Genomic DNA, 21,062 nt, shown 5'->3' with positions numbered 1-21,062 from the left:
TCTCTTAAACATATAATGAGCCTGCATTTTAGAATAGCTGTAGATAATCATAAGTCCCTTTTGAATCTGTTTTAAATGAGTTCATCGATAGTGAACTCATGATAGAATTTGAAGAAAAGGGTGACATCTCCCCAAATATTCATCCCCTAGATGTCATGAATTTGTATTCTGATTTTGTTCAGTACTATTCATAAATCCCTTGATATTTTAAAAATTAAGAAGGGGATTTGTTTGTTTGATCTTCATGAAAATTAGATTCATTTTAAAGCTTTTGAGAAAAGGAAATAAATAGATAGCTGCAGAAACCTTCCCTGGTTTCCCTGACTTGGAGTTAATTCCCTGTCTGCTTTGACATTAGCTTTGACCATTTTCACACTAAGGGCCAGTTCCTGGTTTCATCTCATTTGGGCAAAGCCTGAAAAAAAGGAGATCCATTACCAAAACTAGCATGCTTCTGATGGTACAGTTTCCTATCTCACATGTAATGCTGGGAAAGGAAGAGGCATTGTAATTCCCTGTGACTATCGGTACCACCTTTTGTCACTTTGGAGTCAATTTTGGAAAGAAGTCATTGAATCCAGTCATAGTTCATGTGGAATTCCTTATACAATATCCTTGACAAGTACTCATTCAAGACTACTAGTAAGTCAGTGAAGCAAATATTAAGTACCTGCTGTGCACTAAATATTGTGCTAAGTATTGGGGATACGGAAGAAAGGCAAAAACATGGTGCCCCTCTCAAGGAGTTCACATTCTAATGGGGAAATATCATGCAAACAAATGTACATGTACATGTACAAAATATATACAGTGTAGGGAAAAGAGCTTTAGAGGGAAAGCAATGGCAGGAAAAGAACTGACAAGCCTTTAAAGGAGATGGGTTTGGAGTTGTCTTGAAGAAGGCTTTCAAAGAAGCCAGGAGAGCATTCTAGAGATGAAGAACAGACAGAGTGAAAAACCTTGAAATCTAGAACCTTATAATTCCTGTAGCTAAGTCTATCCCATTTTGTGGCTGTCAGACTTGTCAGGAAGTTTTTTCTTTTTTTATATTGCAACAAAATCTGTCCAACTTACAGCCTCTACTCTTGGTTCCTAGCTCTGGCCTCGGGGACCAAGTCTATGGCCAGCCAGTCATTACCAGTATTGGGGAGGGTGAGAAAGGGAGGAATGGGATACTTCATGCCCAGACTACAAGTTAACCTAGATTGGGTACTTTGTGATTTCTTTATTTTTTCTCTTTTTGGCCAATGTGTGGTGAACAATGAAAACTGGAAAAAATAAAATAAAACTTTGTGTCTTTTTTCAGTAGCCTGTTAGCACTCATGTGCTTATGCGCACTTTAATTGCAATTGAATGTTAAAGATTTGCCTATGTTCTAATAAAGCGCAAAAGCACTGGGAGAATTAGCTTCATTAAGTCAGAGAGAGTAAGTGGAGTGGAACTTAAGAAAGAGGGAGCCTTATGGGAACTAGCACCTCTTAGCAATCATTTGTAGTTCTTGTAGAAGGAGCAGGATGAAAACTGTCTCAGATCTCAAAATTTTATTTTCAGCAACAAAATTCAAATTTTAAGTTAGCTATAGTTCTTTTGTTACTGAGTATGCAAGACACATTTTTAAGCCTAAGGTTCATTGTTAACATTTTCCCATTACTTTCTTAAACCTAGGCAATCAACAAATTAATAAATCAAGCACTGATTTTTAGCATTTGTTGTTTCTAAGTTGCGAAAATTTAATAAATGTTTCTCTGAGCTGGTTCCAACACATGCTTTGGAAGAATCTAAAGATACATGAAATACAAATATTTGAAAATCCTAGAGTATCAATAAATGTTGACTAGGCATGTTCCTTCCTCTGTGCTGACTTAACTTTTTTCCTGACACTTGGCTTTGCTTAGTATTTTAGAGACTGGATGGCAGAATAGAAAGAGCACTAGTCTTGGATTTACAGTTTGAATCTCAGCCTTTCTGTTTATTAATGGTATAGTCCAGGCAAGTCATTTAATCTTCTCTGTACTTGCCTGAAAGAGAAATGGTGATAATTGCACGTTGCAGTACAACCTTTCTTTTACTACCTGCCTCCCAGAGTCGTGAGGAAAGTATTTTGTAAATTGATTAACTAGTTTACATAAATGTGAGTTATCATCTTGCTGCAGTCTCTATTTGCTTATTTATGAAATTCAGATTAGCTCTTCAGTTATCACTACTCACAGCTTTGGATTGAGGTGAAGTCACATATAGGAAGAGTGTTGGGTTTTTCCTCCTTTATTAGTGCTCAAAATAATAAATAAAAAATTCAGCCCCTTCATTTTACAAGTGGAGTCATACAGAAATAACTTGTACAAAGTCATATAGCAGTAGTGGAAGATCCAGGAACTTATCTTTCCTCTTAGGTTATAATCTTTGGGCCATAAACATCGTCTTTACTGTATTATGATAATCTAATGATATAGATGGACTAGACCCATAGCAAATGTTCATTTTCAGTTGAAAAATAGTTAATAAGTTGACAGTTTGAATGGATTCAAAAAAGCTCATTCATCTTCCCAAGGACTAAAACTAGGGACCTTTAAATGCTGTGAAAGACCAACCCTTTAATCAGCAGGGAGTGATTCAGCTTCTACACCTGGTGGGCTAGAGCAGCCTGGACTGACTACCAGCAGACTTGACTCTGGATCAATCTTTTAACTTGTGGAACTACTTGACAGGCTTACCCAAAAATGAGTTTTGCATTCTTGGACAGCCTGATTTAGTACTTTTTTTGAAATTTTATGGAAAGCTTCTATGGCAGTTACTCATTTCTGAGATAGGGCTAGAGAAGTTTGATCTGTAGTGAACATTCATAACTGAACAAGATTTCTGAACCATCCAAGTCTTTTCCTGCATCTCTTTCCTTGGAGCCTACTGGAAATAAGTCCTGTTTCTTGCTGGTCATTTAAAAAACTCTCTGCTTTTTATACATGTTACATGTCAGTCTAAATCTGGAATAAAACCCTAAAACATACTTTCCACGTAAAATTTTTTTAATGAGCAATTCAAGTTCATATTGTTTCATTGTTTATGGGATAATTGAAATGCGCTAGTAGCATAGTGTCTTTATAAATTCCAGGTTACTTTAAGTTTTTAATTCTTACATCATTAATGGCTTTCTTTCTCTGTCTTGCCGTTTTGTTTAAAAAAAAAAAAAAAGCTAATCAATTTGGACAAAGCTACAAAGCCTCTACTTGATCTTTGCGCTAAGACTGTTTGTATAAAGTAATTGTGAGTTTCCATGAGTGAGTTTCCATGATTCATGTTATCTCAGTGTGTCTTGTGAGGTGATCCTGTGAAGTGAACGCCTATAGTCTCTGTTTTAAGCTAACTCAAGGTTTCTTTTTTCAGTGAGCACAAAGATTCCTCAGAGAAGAAACACAGAGAAAAGGAGAAAACCAAACACAAAGATGGCAGCTCAGAGAAACACAAAGACAAACACAAAGATAGAGACAAGGAGAAACGAAAGGAAGAAAAGGTACATTATTTTTTAGTGGGGGAAAAAATGGAGGTGGTACTTTAAGTTGCCAAACAACACAGCAATTTTCTTTATTAATAGAGACCTTGAAACAGGCAGTTTTGCCTGTTACTTAGAAGCAAATCATTCTTAACCCACAAAAAGCAAATTCCCTTCTTCCCATCACTCTTGAGTAATATTCCAGGTGAGCAGATCATTGCTATATTGTTTTTGCTTCTTTCCTGAAAACCCTTCAACTAGTCAGTACATAAACTAAAAACATGGAGTACCTTGATATAAGTTCTATTTACCTGATATAAAAAATTTTTGTCAGGTGAAGTACACTTTGGGGCCAAGAAGATGGTAGCCTAAGTAACCTACTCATATGAGAGGAATATGATCAGAATTATGGCCTACCTGGTAGAGTGGATAGAGTGCTGGGTGTTTGAATCCAAAAGCAAGTCCTTCATTAGATACCTACTGGCTTTGTGGTCCTGGGCAAATCTCTGCCTCAATTGCCTCATCTGTAAAATGAAGATAATAGCTACTAATAGCACTTATCTCCCAAAATTATGGAAAGGATCAAATGAAATAATCTTTATAAAAATGTTTTGCAAAATTTAAAGCAGTATACAAATACTAGTGATTGTTAGCATTGCCATTGTTTTTAGATTGAAAGTTCTTGTAGGCTTTTTTTCTTTTTTTTTTTTTTTTTTTTTTTTTAATGATCAGTCTGAGACTCACAGACCCAGCCTAGTCAATTAAAACTTTTTTCAGTGAGGTTCTGCCCATCTGGCTGGGGGTAGAACACATTGTACAAATTTTTAAAAATTCTCAACGTGTCTGACAAGTCTTAGAAGACTGAGAGAAAAGAATGTGGCTGTTTGGTTTGGCTAAATTTAAAAATACATGAAATAGTGGCTCATTCCTCATTTCGTCCTGCTCTGCTTAGCACATCAGTGACAGGCACAATGGTGTCTGTGAAATGGAAGAAATGGCATATACGCAAAGGTTTAATATCTTCATTTTAGCCTGAAACAAAACTCCCTTTCAAAGGGAGTTAGTATGATACAACTTTTGTGTTTCCCAACTACCTATACTGGCTTATGTGAAATTTTATTTGTATATAGTCCTTGACTACCAAAGGTTCTTATGTCTTAAAACCCCCACAAGCTTTTTTTTTTTTTTTTTTTTTTTTTAACCATCTAATTCTTGCTACCCTCTAATCATGTTTCTTCATGACTCCTACTCTTTACTTACTCTGAACCTCTGAAAGTATAATGAGGCTGTATTCTTTGAGAGAATTTATATATTTTATCACTCTCAAAAATTGGGAGTCAACAAACGGGGTATTAGTGGGAAGACCCCAGGATACTATATTCCATATTACAGTCTCAGATCTCCCACTTTCTGAGTCCAACTCAGTGAGCCTTAGTTTACGCCTCTGTAAAATGAGGGGACTGGATTACCTGAACTCATCTAACTCTAAAATTCTGTCATTTCAAGTAAACTTTGCAAAGTTCCTTATAAAAAGAAAAGCTGAAACCTACCTTGTGCTAAAAAGACTTAAAACTTTATGGTGATGGTTATATGAGAGATTCACTCAAACTGAAATAATTTGAGCTGCTGCTCAGTTTGTGTTGATTTCCTTGCAGGGAAGACCATCTGGAGATGCAAAAATAAAGAAGGAGAAAGAAAATGGTTTTTCTAGGTAAGGAATCTTCTTCATCGATTTATCTTTCAATATTGGTGTTTACTATTAAATACCATATTAGCAACATTGGGCCTAGAGACAGAGGAGACCTACTTGGTCTTTTCTGACAATTGCAGTGGATGAAGAATTTAATTTGAGCCCTCATTGACTCTTGTTCTATCAAACATTAGGAAGAGAGTAGCAATATGAACATACCAATAAATTATTTTGAAGGGGCAATGGCTGGTAGGAAGTGATTGAAGCCTGACTTTTTTTTTTCCCCTTTAGAAGTGAATAGGAGGATGTGTGCCTAATTTTGAAGGATATGTTGAACAAAAACCAATTATCAGCTTCCATTTTGCCCTTACTAGTGCTAGCCATTCATTATTACTACTAAGCTAAAATTTCTTCTCTCTTAGCAGTGACAAGAAACACCATTGAGATGTTCTACTTAATTTTACAAAATTTCATTAACAAATCTCATGCTCTCAAGTCTGTCATTTTCAAGTACTATATGGAATCAATCTTAATCTACCTCTATTTTATTGCATATTTAGGGGGAATATGCACTGTTAGGTACAGGAGTTTTGTGGTTTTGTGGATAAGTACTTAAATTCTGCTTTCCTAAGATGGCAGTTTATTCCCTAAAATAACCCTATAGCATTGTTTCATTTTGCTGGAAAGACCTATAGATATTCCTTTGCTGCTTCCAGCCAAGTGCTTTGAGTTTAATTCTTAAAACTTTAGTTTCATTTCTGAATATAAATCTTCTTTGGAACAATTTATGGTCATTTCTGAGTTCCTCTAAGTAGAAATGACAGTTGCATAATTAGACATAATTTTTAAAATTAAAATTAGGCATAATTTAAAAGTATATTGTGAAAAATATAGAATAATAGCTTAAGTTAAAAGCCAACTGCTTCTTGAACTAATTAGTGCTGGCACATTTTTATCTTAGAGTATAACTGGCCTTCTCTGGGTCCAGTGGAGATTTAACCTTTTCTAAATAGTAGTAACAAAATTATTTGGTTCTAAATCATGGTCCTTTCTTGTCTCTGATAAATTAGTATACCCAGAGTTCATTTTTAAAAAGCTATAGTGTTCTGTACTTCTGTGAAAAAGAACAATCCAGTCTGGTTCTGATGGAGTACTTCCTTCAGGGTAGTTTTATACATGTTTGCATGTTTTTATTATTACCTGTGACTGTTCTAAAATCTAGCTTGCATTCAGCTGGTTTCTAACCATTGAGGTGTTCTGGCAAAGAACAATTGGAACTTTTCAACATTCAGGGTTGTGGGTAGTGATTTCCTATTCTGTAACTATAAAAGTTGACAAAAAGGGGGCAGCTAGGTGGCACAGTGGATAGAGCACCAGACCTGAAGTCAGGAGGACCCTAGTTCAAATCTGGCCTCAGACACTTAACACCTCCTAGCTGTGTGACCCTGGGCAAGTCACTTCACCTTAGTTGCCTGGGGAGAGAGGGGGGAGTTGACCAAAAAAAAATTTGATAAGAAAGGGAGCTATTCTATGTAACTTTACTATGTAAATGGAGATTTTGCTTTTCAAAACTAATGTCATTAAAGCTTAGAATTATAGTTTTTTTTACAAGGAGAAGTAATAGTTTTGGAACAGTTTATCCACTTTGGGCTTTTTTTCCCTCAATAAGGTTTTATTTCTCCAAACACATATAAAGATAGTTTTCAACATTCATTTTTGCAAGATTTTGCATTCTAGTTTTTTCCTTCCTATCCCTTACCAAATAAAACAAGCAATCTGTCATAGATTATAATGTACAGTCTTTTTAAGCATATTGTCCTGGTATATAAGAAAAATCAAACCAAAAGGGGGGGAAACCATGAGAAAAGGCAAAAAAAAAAAAAACCTAAAATGCCATACTTTGATCCACATTTCGTTTCTGTAGTTCTCTCTCTGGCAGAAAATGGCAGATTCCATTTTCCATCCCTATTTTATTGGAATTGTCTTAGATCACCTCAAATGTTAATTTTAATGCCTTATCATATGTGCAATATTGAGGAAATTACTTCAGAGATACAAAGACTTTTGGAGTGTGTCTCTGGCAGTGACTAGCTGATTGGCTATACCTTGTGACAGAAGGACGGCACTGAATCCATCCACCCTAGTCTGAAATGAGTAAGCAATAAGGAATAGGCTCCAGTTGATTTTAGCTTGAGTCATCTGTGGTGCATAAGGGTATAACTAATCTAGATTTCAAGTGAGATGACTCAGCTCTTTATTCTAGGAAGTGTAGATAAATTCAGATAACTAAAAGGACATATGAAGCAAGGGGAGATTTAATCTGTTTCTGATATAGAACCAAAGTATGAAGATCCAAATATATTCTGACAGTTATCTCTTAGTAGGATGATTTCTGCCTTTTGTTCAGAGAATTCCAGTATTCCTAATAAGATTTATCAACTTTCCTTAGCCCTCCTCGTATTAAAGATGAACCAGATGATGATGGTTATTTTGCCTCACCTAAAGAAGATATCAAGCCTTTAAAGAGACCTCGAGAGGATGATGAGTGAGTAATACTCATTTTGATTCATTGAGCAGAGAAGGGGATTGTTTCTTTTTTTAGAGAATAGCTGTCTAGAAGAGTCAATACAATACTTGATTGCATAGTATACAATTTGAAACTTCATTAATTTGACTAATTCAGAATTTGGATTCAGTGGATAAAATTAGATGGCTTTCCTTCTTTGGAGTAAAGATTTATTAAGCATAAAAGAGCAGTGTAAAAAAAAAAAAACAGGATATTTAAGACTTGATCAAAAAGAAGTATTTTTGAAATGCTTATTACTTAAAATCAGTTGATATACTAATTATATATGGTCTTCCAAACTATTCCTTAAAACAGTTCACCAAGAAGTAGTTACTTTGAGGCGATCCTTTGTAAGTTGGATTTTATTCAGCATAAATACTTGGTACACACAGAAGTTATCAAAATTACACTTTTTTCAGATATTCTATATTTCAAACTAGCTCATTCGCTTTTCCTTAAGTTGTTGAACATTAATTGCTCCTTTATTTCATTTATGTACCGATTACTTACTGTGCTTCCAAAAATAGAGTAAGGATTCATAAGACACAGATAAAAGGAAATGGGTTCAGGAGTTAGCTATAATACTGAAGACCTGGTGGTCAGTCAGACATCTCTTTGAGTCAGCAAACATTTAAGTGCCTATTATGTGACAAATACTGTGTCAGGCACTAGGGATACTAAGAACACTTCTTCCTTGTACCCTCTCTTTCTACCATTGCCCCCTTCTCACCCAGGCCCTCCCCTCCATACACAAGTATCTGCTCTCAAGGAGCCCATAGTGAGGTAGAAAGACAACATGCAGACAGCTATGTACAAACAAAATATAGACATGATAAATGGAATTTTAAGCAACAGAGGGAAGGCACTAACATTGAAGGGGATCAAGAAAACCTTATAAAAGATAGGATTTTAGTTGTAATTTGGAGGAATTCAGAAATTGGAAAAGAAAGGGGAATGGAAAACATCCTAGGCATGTGAGACAAAGTTTAAAAAAATCAGTGTTCCAGCACTGGCACTTAGAACCTAAATATCTGTTAAAAATTCACAACATTCGGGCTTTAGAAGAATGGCTGGTGAAGTGTTTTAGTGAGAAAAGTAGTAGATAGATTTAAATTCACTGTTTATTCAATAAGAGAATAAGCTCCTTTCCTTTTCACAATAGCTTTTCACAGTGTTGTCATAATTTTAGTTTCTAAACTGTCATTGTACACTCACTCTTCTGGAACTAGAGGTAATTACGTGGTGCAATGGATAGAGCACTAGGCCTGGAGTTGGGAGTTCAAATCCTGCTTTAGACACTTACCAGTATCCCCGACTAAGCAAGTTACTTAACCCCTATTTGCCTCAATTTCCTTAATTATAAAATAGGGTGATTAAGAGTACCTTCTTCACAGAGCTATTATGAGGATGAAATGAGATAATATTTGTAAAAAGCATTTAGCACAACAAGAGAACTATATGGATCTGCACACATATATTGTATCTAAGATATATTTTAACATGTTTAACATGTATGAGACTGCCTGCCATCTAGGGGAGGGTGTGGAGGGAGGGAAGGGAAAAATTGGAACAGAAGTGAGTGCAAGGGACAATGCATGCATATGTTCTGGCAATAAAAAACTATAATAATAATAATAATAATAAAAGCATTTAGCAAATACCTAGTACATAGGAAGCAATATATAAATGCTTATTTCCTTTCTCTTCATCTAGAGGAATTAATTTTATACCATGCCTGGTAGTCTTCTTTCTGACTGTAACTTTTCTTTTCTTTTCTATATCTTTTGTATCTTATCTTTCTGTCTGTAACTTGGTCTTACATTTTCATTTCATTGCATTCCCATATATGAGCTTTTCATTCTTATGGTTAAAACAAAAGAGCAATTGATTTATACGTAAGTGCTTTTTTCTCCTCTGCTATTCTTTAGTGCTGATTATAAACCCAAGAAAATAAAAACAGAAGATATCAAGAAAGTGAAGAAGCGGAAACCAGAGGAAGAGGAGGTTAGTAAGAAAATGGAATGGGACTTCTGGTTTGGGATTGACTTCTATAGCTCATGTGATCGTCAGAGAGGTTTTGTATCTGCTCAGGAGACAGCACAGTGCAACGGAGTGGGTTCAGGGTCGGGTATGAGAGATCCTAGGAGTCCTGGCTCTGCCATTTGTTGCCTTCAGCCTCTTTGGCAAATCAGTTTTATCTCTGTGGGGTACCTCGGGTACCTCAGATGTAAATTGGTGTTGATGATCTTTAAAGATTTCTCTCAGCTCTTAAGTATATCATCCTATGATGTAAAAAGCAACCTTAGGAAAAAAAAAATTCCTTTGTGGACCTAAGTGATGAGAGTGGAATTACAAAGTCTTAAGACATTTCCCATCATAGAGTGAATATACTAAATTGACCACTTCCCTCCCCGAAAAAAGAATGCTACTTAGTTCAGATATACTCAATCAAAATACTGGCTAAATGATTCCTAGTTTATTTTTCTGGGAAGCTTGAAATTCCTACCCTTTGAAATCATTACTTTTCTAGGAAATTGGCTGGGTAGTCTTGCCATTTCCTCCTATACCCCCTATATGTTGAGCTACTCAGGTATAATGAGGTTTATTCCGTGAAGGATAAAGGGATGACTAAAACTGTTGTTGTGCTTGACCTTCCCTCTTCAGTCTACTTGTTCCCCCCACCCTGAGGATTCAAGAAAATTGTTGATTCTCACACTAGTTAGAGACCTTTTAGAGCAAAGCAGCTAGATGGAATTGGTCTCCATCAGCCTTGCTGGCTGATACCTTCCAACTCAATCTCAGTTCCTATAATGTGAATAGTGCATTACTACTATTAAAGAGACTATCTTCACTTCTTTATTTCATTCCAGTCCTGCTAATCATTTTTTTATCAGACAAAATGTTTTCTTAATCTTTATTCAGCTCTGTGGAAGTAGCCAGTAATAGAAAGGAAAGAAAAGGGTATAATAGACTTTCTCATACTTAGCTAGTTTATTAGCTAGTACATAGAGGAAAGGAAAGCATTAACTGTGACTGTTGTTGAACCTTTCTTTTTGGAAGGGAATGTTAGAGTGTACAATAATAACAGGAAGGTTAGTCTTTGATTTTGAAAAGTCAGGAGAGTCAGTCAATGAATAAAAATCTTAGAAGTGAAGACATTAAATAATAATGAGTTTATAGAACTATCTAAAAGAAAGAATGAGATCATAGGATCATAGATTGGAAGTTAGAAGAAATCTTTAGGGGCCATCTAGTCCAATCCCCTGAAACTGAATTTTTAATAAACCCTTCTAGGAACAGTAGTGAGTAGACAGGCCCAGAAGGGTTATGAGAATACATTTCTCAGTTCCCTGGTTTTCAAAGTCGCCTTTTTGCTGACTACTTTCCTTTCCTGGCAATAGTACAAGTTATGGCAGCCAAGTTCAAGGAATTCAGAATAGTGTTGAGTGGTGATCGTGGTGGCCAATCATTGTGCTTTTATATATAGGTAACTGGCATAAACCAATCTAGAAAGGAATGTGCAGCTTAAGTCCAAGATTTTGCTCTTGCTTTAGTGTTCTGTACACTAACTTTATATTACTAACTGTTCCACCAAGAGGATTGTATACTTAAACCCTTTAAAGCAAGATAAGCCATCTTTGAGGTGAAGGTATGGTTGTGGATAATAGATACCTTAGTTAAACCCTTTCAAAAAGATATTTAAATTTTCTTTTTTATTGTCCCATCCTGTCTCTTTTCAGCCTTTACTTACCCTTTCCTTGCTGATCTCCATTCTTCCAAACAAATAAATACATAAGGTATTAAGACAGAGGGACTGTATCAGTCAAAGACCAAGCTTATATAAGGGCAGGGAACTTAAATACCATGTAAACTTAAGTTTTTATACTTTTTCTAATCTGAAAATTACCCAGAAGTCCCTTACTGTTTTTCTCATTTTGAGATTTGAAAGTGATACTGTATCTAGTAGTTTACTTGTGTGAACATCTGCATAGGTTTTCAGAAGCTATTAAGAGAATAATTTGAACTGTTATTTCCTTTTATCTTGTTTTTGTTTAAATGGTAATCCTTATCATTTAAATAAACTCAGGATTCTCATCCATTTTCATGAACCACATCTTCCTTTCTAAAAATTTCATACAACTCTTATAGTAGGATTTAAAATGCACATGAATAAAGGCTGAAATATTGCTGTCTATAAGGTATATAAAATATATGCAAAAACTTAATTTTCCTGAAGGTAAGGAAAGATCCTAAATATATTAACATGTAAAATATACATGATGTATAATGCATATATACTATGTGAAATATTTTGCTTCTTTATATTCAAAAGATCTTCTTACTTTAAAGAAAATGACATTTTTACATTGATCATACATATTCTGTCTGGTTATGTTATTTTTCACCAAAAGTTTCAGTGAGCTTGTGTTACTTATATTTGCTGCTGGACCACTACCATTTTAATACTGTTGCCTGAGACTGGTGTATTCATGAAAAATGGGAGCCAAAGTGGAGCCAACTTACCCTTGGAGAAAAGCCCAATATAGAAATGAATAAGCTTTTTAGGTCTCTCTGGCCACATTATGTTGATTTTGTTACCTCATTTTAAATATGATTTCAAATAATTACCTTTTGATAGTGGTAATAGATCACTTACCACCAGGTCAGTTGTGAGAACATTGGACCACATAAATACTTAGATTGTTAGTGGTAGAAGCGCTTGAGAACAAGGTATAGTCGAGTAAAAAAGTAGACATTTCTCTGAGCTGTCTTCCTCTTGTAAGGAACTATTATCTTCATTCTTCATCTTGGTTTTCTCCTTGTACCATGGGGAGGACTTAGTAATCTCCAAAATTCCTTTTAACTTAAACATGCTGTGAAGCCAGTCTTGAACATTCAGATCCTCAACCCTTCAAGAAATTATGTGTGTGAGTACAGTATAGTTTATGCTGACTCTTAAATAGTTTCCTTCCATGACTTAGTGCTTTTCTCTTAACTGTTCTCTTAGGACAACAAAGCAAAAAAAATCAAGAACAAAGATAAGAAACTTCCTGAACCAGATAACAAGCGGAAGAAGCCCAAGAAAGAGGAGGAGCAAAAATGGAAATGGTAACATGTCATCACTGGGATAAAATTTTAGCAGTTTTCTCTATTATCTAATTTAGTCTAATTGGGGAGTTCACTTTTGTGGTAATAATGTAGAAAGTATGTGCTCCTCTAAAACAGTATTTTTTGAAATAAGGTTACAGGTTCTCTTTTATCTTTTTCTCCTAAAGGAGATTTCTTAGATTGCCTTTAGCAGCTTTAGATTAGATGTGTGTGGGGGGGGAGTTCCAGGTTGGAGTATATAGCTTGGCAGAACTTAGCACTCTCACTGCCCAGACAAAAAGGAAGAGCACTGGAGAGTGGTTTAGAGCCCGGGTGACAGCAGGGAAGGAATCATTGATAATGAAGGTTTAAGGTGGCAGGAACGGCAGCTAGTTCGGTCTAGGAGAGGCTCTAGTCAGGTGAGTAAACACTAGCACTTGTCTGGCAAAGGGGAAAAGCTATGCAGTTACTGGGAAAGGAGTTTCTCAAATGAGTCAGAAAGCAAAGGGTTTGGGGCCTCTCCTGTCTCATATTAGAAAGCACAAAACAAAAAAGCCCTTTTGTTTATTTCTCTGTGGTTTTGGTTAGTAAAGTTTTGATCTCGTATCTTGTCAGTGGAGATGCCCATCTCCTCCATTTGATTAAACTCAAGGTATATTCTAACTTGAGCATATTTCCAGTTTCTGAAAATTGACTGTTGTTATGATTCTGGTTCATGATTCTTTTCTTCTCTTCCCATTGATATCTGTGCATATTAGTTCCCAAAGAGAAGCCTTTTAACATGGGGAACATTTCATGAGGAGAGTAACATTTCCTTATATTGTGAAGCTACCTTACAATTTAATGTTTAAATCTTTATTAGAAGATGTGTTACCTTTTTTTGGATATTGTAATGTTACTTTTAACTAATCATTTGTACTTTGAATTCACATGACAAATAATAGCTGCTGTCTTTGAAGATTTTTCTTTTTCTTTTTTTAAAATGAGAATCTAGTTAACTCTAGTTATAGTATGTACTTAACCAAAAATTGAGTGTGTGAGTAATCATGGATCATGGATCAAGAGATGAATAGTTTTTACAATGTTAAATGCATGTTTCCTTCTAAACCCCAATTTCTTAAACTTCCCTGAAATGGATTGAAGCTTTAAGTATTTTTTGCATCCATACCTTGCATTTTTTGAAGATATGATGAATTCACTCAGAGATAGGAGTTTCTATTTTCTTCTGTCACTGTAGAAGTACTTTGCTCTGTATTTAAAAATTTAGTTCAGCTTTTTGAAAACTGTTTATTAATATATCTTATTTTTATATCACCTTTCAGTCTTGTTTTCAGTTCCCTTGGCCATAGTGTTACTTATTGGCAACTTCTAATCATGGAGCTTAGATGGTCGTCTTCCCTTTTTTTTCCCACTGCTTCCCCTTACTTGCTATCTAAAATCATCTCTCTTCAGCTTCAAAAAAACTCGTTCTTCTGATAGTTCTAATTAAAAGCAGAACTAGTGGCTTGATGGGTTGATCTTAAGTCTCTTTCTAACTTGTGTCTTTGAAGAGGCTCTTTCTAACTTAGATGAGCCAGACTGTCCTTTAATCTTTGTTTTTCTTCACTATGAGCCACTGTGGTCTCCACGGCTCCTTAAAGTTCGCTGTCCGAGATATGAAGAGGATTTGCTATATTTTGTAAGTCTGACTTGTCAGGTATTCTTTTTTTCTCCCTTATTTACACTTTTCTTGCAGGCAGTGGCAATCTCCTAGGATAAGGATGCTTGCTATGTTCAATTTGGGTGTGGGCCCTCTTCTAAGTTGACTTATATCTTACATCTTGTAACTTCTTTAGAGGGCAGTACTTAAAAATTCTCGGGGCATATTGTATTCCTTTCAAGTCAGCTCTTAGACTGTTTCCAGTCATTTTTTATTGTTTCTTCAAATACTTGTCATTGAGAGGTTTCATTTGTCATGAATGAATATTACTCTTCCCATTTCAGTGCATTTGTTGTACTGACTGATTTCCCACAGTTCTATCCCAAAACATCTCTAATTGTTCAAACTGCATAAAGTGACAGTAGAGGGATATGGTTAGTCTCTTCTGAATAATTAAAATGTTCAAGATTGATTTTCTAATCTGGTTCATGTACTTCTTTGTTAAACTCACATCCTTGAAAAAGCTCCAGCTGTTTTCTGACTTTGTCCTTGAACTTAACTGGCAAGCTATGACTTCCAAAAGCCACTTTCCCACCTACTTTGAACTATCTGAAACATCTGGATAAACTTATGTTTCCTCCATATGCAGACTATCTCTTTATGAGGTATTTGTCTTAGTCTATTGGACCTCAGTAAGCTTGGCATTCTAGATATTTCTCAGTTCAGCTGGAACACTGAACAGGGCAGTTTGAAACAGGGCAGGAAGCTAGCTGTGTACTTGTATGACTTGTTGCTGTGCAGGATGTGAGAAGGTAGCCGTCACAGCTGTAGCTGCCGGGAGATGCTGTGGGAGCAAGTGGGCCTTTGGGTGGCAGGGTCTTTTGTTAGGAAGGAAGAAAATCCAAGAATGGCAGAAATCCAGTCCTATCCGAGGGAACTGACCTTTACACTGATGGGTTTGGAGATGGGAGGTGGGGTTATAGAAAATAGTGTTTTGTCTTGGAGCAAGTGTTTTGGTTCAGATGAGATTTTGGGGTGTGGGTGGGTAGGAGGTTGGGGAAGACTTTATCTACTTCCTCCTAATTGAAACTCTGCATAAAAGAGAAGGTACTACATTCTGTTCTTTTTCTGACCAGAAACAGACTAAAAGCACTGGGCAGCCACTGGCAAAGTTGGTGTTGTATTGCACTTTCCTTGAGTTTTTAGGGATCCTTCTGAAATGAGGTGCTGTAAGTGGACCCCATGTGACTTTCTGTAATCTTTATTTAAGAACCAATAGCTATATAACTCATGGTATTTGGGGAGGTGAAGAGGGAGATTGAGGTAGTTGGAAAAAAACTAGCTCACTATTTTTGCTGATTAAGGCTCATAAAAACAAATAGAATTTAGTATGAATAAAGCAATTTTTTTTCATCCATTTTACTTTGAATTCTCTCAACACAAATCAGACTTTTTAGCATAAAGTATTGTAGTGTTTTGATTTTCTCCTCATTTATTCATCCCAGACAAAGAAACCTAGTTTACCTGTACAAGCCCTATTCTAATTATTCGTATTTATTGAGAATGGTTGATTTATACTATAGATGGGACAGACCTACTGGAACCACAGAAAGTAGGACATCATTCTGTATTCTTTTTATTGTTGGTTGTAGGTAAGAGGCAGGAGATTAATATTCTCTTGCTGGTGGTTAGGTTATGAGAAGGAAGAACAAGGTTATAAGCATCTTCCATCGTTTAACCTTTGGGAGCAGTCCCAAGTTCCACATGGAATATAGTTACAAGTGGCAAAAGAGATTATCACAAGACACCAGCCCCTCTGTTTCCTTACTCTCCACATGTACATACTTTTTACTAGCTCATCATCCAGGAGATGAAAAAGTAACATCATTGACATATTTCTGAAGAATACATTTTCCCTTTTTTCTCTTCAATAGTATTTTATTTTTCCAACTATATGTAAAGATAGTTTTCAATATTTGTTTTTGTAAAACTTTGCATTCCAAATTTTTCTTCCTCCCTCCCTTACTTCCCCCTTCCCTAAGACAACAAGCAATATGACATAGGTTAAATATATTCTATCCTTTTAACCATATTTCCATTTTTATCATGTTGTACAAGAAAAATCAGACCAAAAGAAAAAAAAACATGAAAGAGAAAAAAACAAATAAAAAGGTGAAAATACTATGCTGTATTCCACATTCAGTCTCCATATCTCTCTCTCTGAATGTGATAGGCATTTTCCATTCCAAGTCTATTAGAATTTCCTGTAATCACCACATTGTTGAGAAGAGCCAAGTCCATCACAGTTAATCATCACATAATCTTATTGTTACTGTGCACAGTCTTCTCCTGGGTCTGCTCAGTTCATTCAGCATTAGGTCATGTAAATCTTTCCAGGCTTTTCTGAAATCAGCCTATTCATCATTTCTTACAGAATAATAATAAAGAACCTGTTTTTCTAAAGAAATGTTGAACATGGATTTGGTTTTCTTTTTATGATTATTATTTTCTATAGTAAGGGAGTGGGGGGGGGAATGGAGAGAAAAAATTTTTTTCTTAATTGAAGAGTTTTTAAAATTTTATTTTAAAAATGTTAATTGACTAAGCTCCCAAGCATGTGTGCAAAAATGTGTTTAATCTATTCTTCAGTACTCTCAAGGATTTGTAGTTTAGTTAGTATGGGTATCCCCTCCACTGACATATCACAGTTCCCCAAAAAATTTAGTGGCTGGTCTCTAAAAATCTCTGTGGCCAAAAACTTCATTAATTATGTAGCAAACCTGATAATGAGCTTCTTTGAACTTAGCTGTACTGGTCCTTAGACAAATACCTCATACTCTTAACTCTGTACCTGCATTTTCCAGCTTGGTGTAGGACCTGCTAGGCCTTATGCAATGCACACAAAAGACTTTTAAGAAACCTGGGTCACCCCCATACCATGAGGAGGCCTCATGTTAAAGCTTTATTTGTAATGTAGAAATGTGGATATCTATAGCAGGATTGTTTAGCAATTTTACATTGTAAATACATGATATTTTCAAATATATTATACATTAAGTAAATAACCCTTTGGGCTAATCTGGAAATATTACCACTATTTATGATAATATTAACAAACTAAAATCCTAAAATGAACATCTATAATTTGGGAGCTTTCTATATTTTACTTCTGATATTCCTTCTAGAGAGAGCAGCAGACAATTTTTTTTTTTAAGACAAAGAAAAACTTAGAGATATTTTAAATTATTCTCATCTGAAGTGTTAACCAGTTTAAAGCTCTATTGAGAGTTTTGAGTTTCTCATAATAAATAAAAGATGATCATAATATAGAGAGTGAAGAGTCTTATTAAAATGGCCAGGATTTTATGGATACTGTAGAAATGATATTCTGCTCAAAGATCCATTTAGCATTGATATTCACATAAAATTATAAGAACTAACTTCCCTGTGGCTGATCAACCCCTTATACTGTTGTGTATTTTTTTTCCTTTAACCAAGCATTCTTTTATCTCTCTCCCCTATTTTCATCTCTTAACCCTTTATGATAATCCTCACTATAAAATTTCATTAAGAATAATTTGGAACTGTTTTGTCAAGAAACTTAAAAGCAGAGGTCTAGCATACCATCCCTGAATAATGATTTTTTTTTTTTCAGAGCAGGAGATATTGATCCTATGACAGTAACCTCTGTAAATTCTGTTTCAAATCTTCCTGCTAAGACAGAACTAGTAGTGTCTGATGGCCCTGAGTGATTCCACTACAATTAGAGAATTGAAAGGGCCTCAGGTAGGCAAAATGAAATAGGGATAATTGTATTTGATCAAAACAGTAGGTCCTGAGATAGCTGAGCCACATAGAAGCTGATGTAAAGTAGAAAATTAGATTTTTAGAGATTGGGGAAATTCTGTGGGGTTTTTTGGAAACAAGCATTCTTTTTTTCTTGTCATGTCTATTCACAATCTACACAGAACTTTTCTCTGATCTGATAATTGTGAATATGTTGAGCAGGATATATTTGCCTATGGGAAGAAAACAATTGATTGGCATTCTCATGTTTTTTAGTGGGAAGAACACTGGACTTAGAGTCAGGAGACCTGGTTTGTAGTCCCAGTTCTTCTGTTAATTTGCTCTTTTTCCTCAACCATTCCAGGCCATAGTTTTTCTATCTATATAATGCTGGGACTTAGAGTAAGATGAGGTATAAGGTTCCTTTTAACTCTTTTAAGTCCTGCAATGCTATGACCCTAATAACACTACAGTTTTATGTGATTTGAATACTAATTGTATTTCTTTGACTTGCTGTTAATGTTGCTGTTATTATGTAATATGTATTGTTTTATGTATCCTAACTGATTAAAATTTCAGAGTAGTAAGATGAAAATAGTATATTAACTTTTTTCCTTTGAAAAAGGTAAAGGTGAAAATAGCATTGGAGAAGCCTGAATATTCATTATGAGGTTTTATGGTTTTAAGTGGGGAGAGAAGTTGCCAAATCTTAATGGTTGTTTATTGGTGAGACAAAACTTTGCCTGTTTTAATAGTGCTTTAAAAGGCCAAGTGAATTGATGATGACAAGGGCATTTAATTTGCTGACTTCGCTAGATGAAACCCACATTTTGGAATTGATTGATACATCTTCATTCCCCAAATAAATCATGCTTTTGTACTGAGCTCCTTATACTTACTGTCATAATCATCTGGTTTTTCAGATTGAGGGACAAACACAATTGGATACACAATTGGAATTTCAGAACTATCCTAATCAACCAAGTAGACTATAGGTTCCTTGACATTTGATGGGTGATGTTACGCAAGGTGATTGCTAATATAGGTTGCCCCCCTCTCTTATAAAGGTGGGAAGAAGAGCGCTATCCTGAAGGCATCAAGTGGAAATTCCTGGAACATAAAGGCCCTGTGTTTGCTCCACCTTACGAGCCTCTGCCAGAAAATGTCAAGTTCTACTATGATGGTGAGTTGTTCAGGATTTGTCTGGGTTGTGGTCCTGAAGAAGGATGGTGTGGTGGACCACCCCCACACAGGGGGACAGAGTTGGAGGTAGGATCTAATAAAATACATTTAGTATTAAAACAGTGTTGCGAAGAAAGATCTAGTTTATTTTGTTTACATTTCTAAGCACAGAAGTTGATATAAAGATTATTTCGATGGGAATAGTATTTCAAGGGACCCTTGTGATAATGTTCTATTCTGTTCTGTTCCATTGTGATCTCTTGTGAATGAATTAGTTGGGAAAGCCAAACTCATGGCAACGTATTTTTAGTAAACACAAATGTAGACATATGTTTAGAAAACATACAAGGAAAGTGATATGTATCATTTCACAGGAAATGAACCTAGAATCGTACTGTCCTTTTGAGTCCACGAAGGAATACCAGATTGAGCAAAAGCACATATATGCATCTGCTTCTGAGTTCAAATATCTTAGAAGTGGCTTTTAAGGTCTAAACTGTAGAATTTGATCATCTTTGTCATAGATCTCCATAGCCTGGGTGCCCTGGAAACAGTCTGAATCACCTTTTAGCAATAGTTTTAAAAATTTGTTTGCTCTCAGGTCATGGTATTTGAGGTCCCAAAGGGGCCGGGGTGGGGGGGGGGGGGGACGGGACGACTATTAACATGTTTTCCTCATTTACAAAACTGGACTCCCTGTATTGCAGTAGAAAAAATACTACTTGGTAGATATTTTACTTGAGTTTAGATTTTGACCCCACTGCCTCTGTGAATTTGGGCAAATCTTTAGGTTCCCTAGGCTTCAGTGAGCTTATTTGTGAAATGAAGGAGTTAGATTAGCCACTGAAGACGATTCCATCTCTGTGATCCCATGAGTGTTGGTCCTTCCATCTGGATCCCCTGTTGTCCTCTCACCTCTTTTTAAGGGAAGGGAAGAACGTAGATAATTGATTATGTCAAGAGGCTGTGAGTCAAACCACATCTCAGGCCACTGGTTCCTGTAACAGAAAATACCTACATCAACAGAGTCCCCTAATGTTATCCTAAAATACTCTAGTCCTAAAGATCTTGACCTTGCCACCCCTCCCCTAATGGTACCAAGGCATATGGAAGGGTACCTACATATCAGGGGAAGAAGCAAGAATTGTTGACATTTATATTGTGCTTTCAGGTTATAAAATGTCTCATACACATGACCTTATTTGATCCTTTCAGCCATTCTGGGAGGTAGGTAACTACAGATATACTCAGTACCTGTAGTTTAGCAGTGTCCCTTGGGACTAATGGTTCTAACAAAAGCACACAACAGTATTATTCAAGGTTCAGTGTCAACATACTACTTAATTTCAATTAAACAGAGGTTTATAATCTGAGACAATAATCAGCAATGGGTGAAATCCATTTTCTGATTCTTCTAGCCTCTGCCTTGGCTTGAAGAGGCATGTATTATTCTTTGAGCTCATCATTTTTATTCCTAAACTTGCTCCTTCTTTTGACTGAACAGTTATTCACCCAATCTCCTATACTTATATCACTGATTATCTTTACTCTTTCTTCTTCTATTCAGTCAGTTACCAAATATTGACCATTTTACCTTTGCAACATATCTTGGATCATTCCCTTCTTC

General features: G+C 35.7%; 1 protein-coding gene across 1 annotated transcript in view; it reads left to right on the top strand.

Moving 5' to 3' along the window:
• TOP1 (DNA topoisomerase I) overlaps positions 1 to 21,062 on the top strand; it is a 99,887-nt gene that overhangs the window by 54,486 nt on the left and 24,339 nt on the right. The window contains exons 4-9 of the mRNA XM_031954018.1: positions 3,379 to 3,505; positions 5,140 to 5,195; positions 7,624 to 7,719; positions 9,669 to 9,744; positions 12,749 to 12,849; positions 19,321 to 19,436. Of these exons, the coding sequence (XP_031809878.1) occupies positions 3,379 to 3,505; positions 5,140 to 5,195; positions 7,624 to 7,719; positions 9,669 to 9,744; positions 12,749 to 12,849; positions 19,321 to 19,436 (572 nt within the window). The remainder of the gene's footprint in view (positions 1 to 3,378; positions 3,506 to 5,139; positions 5,196 to 7,623; positions 7,720 to 9,668; positions 9,745 to 12,748; positions 12,850 to 19,320; positions 19,437 to 21,062) is intronic.

Source organism: Sarcophilus harrisii, chromosome 2, assembly GCF_902635505.1.
Source record: "Sarcophilus harrisii chromosome 2, mSarHar1.11, whole genome shotgun sequence".
NCBI lineage: Eukaryota > Metazoa > Chordata > Mammalia > Dasyuromorphia > Dasyuridae > Sarcophilus > Sarcophilus harrisii.
This window is presented reverse-complemented; position numbering and strand designations above follow the sequence as displayed.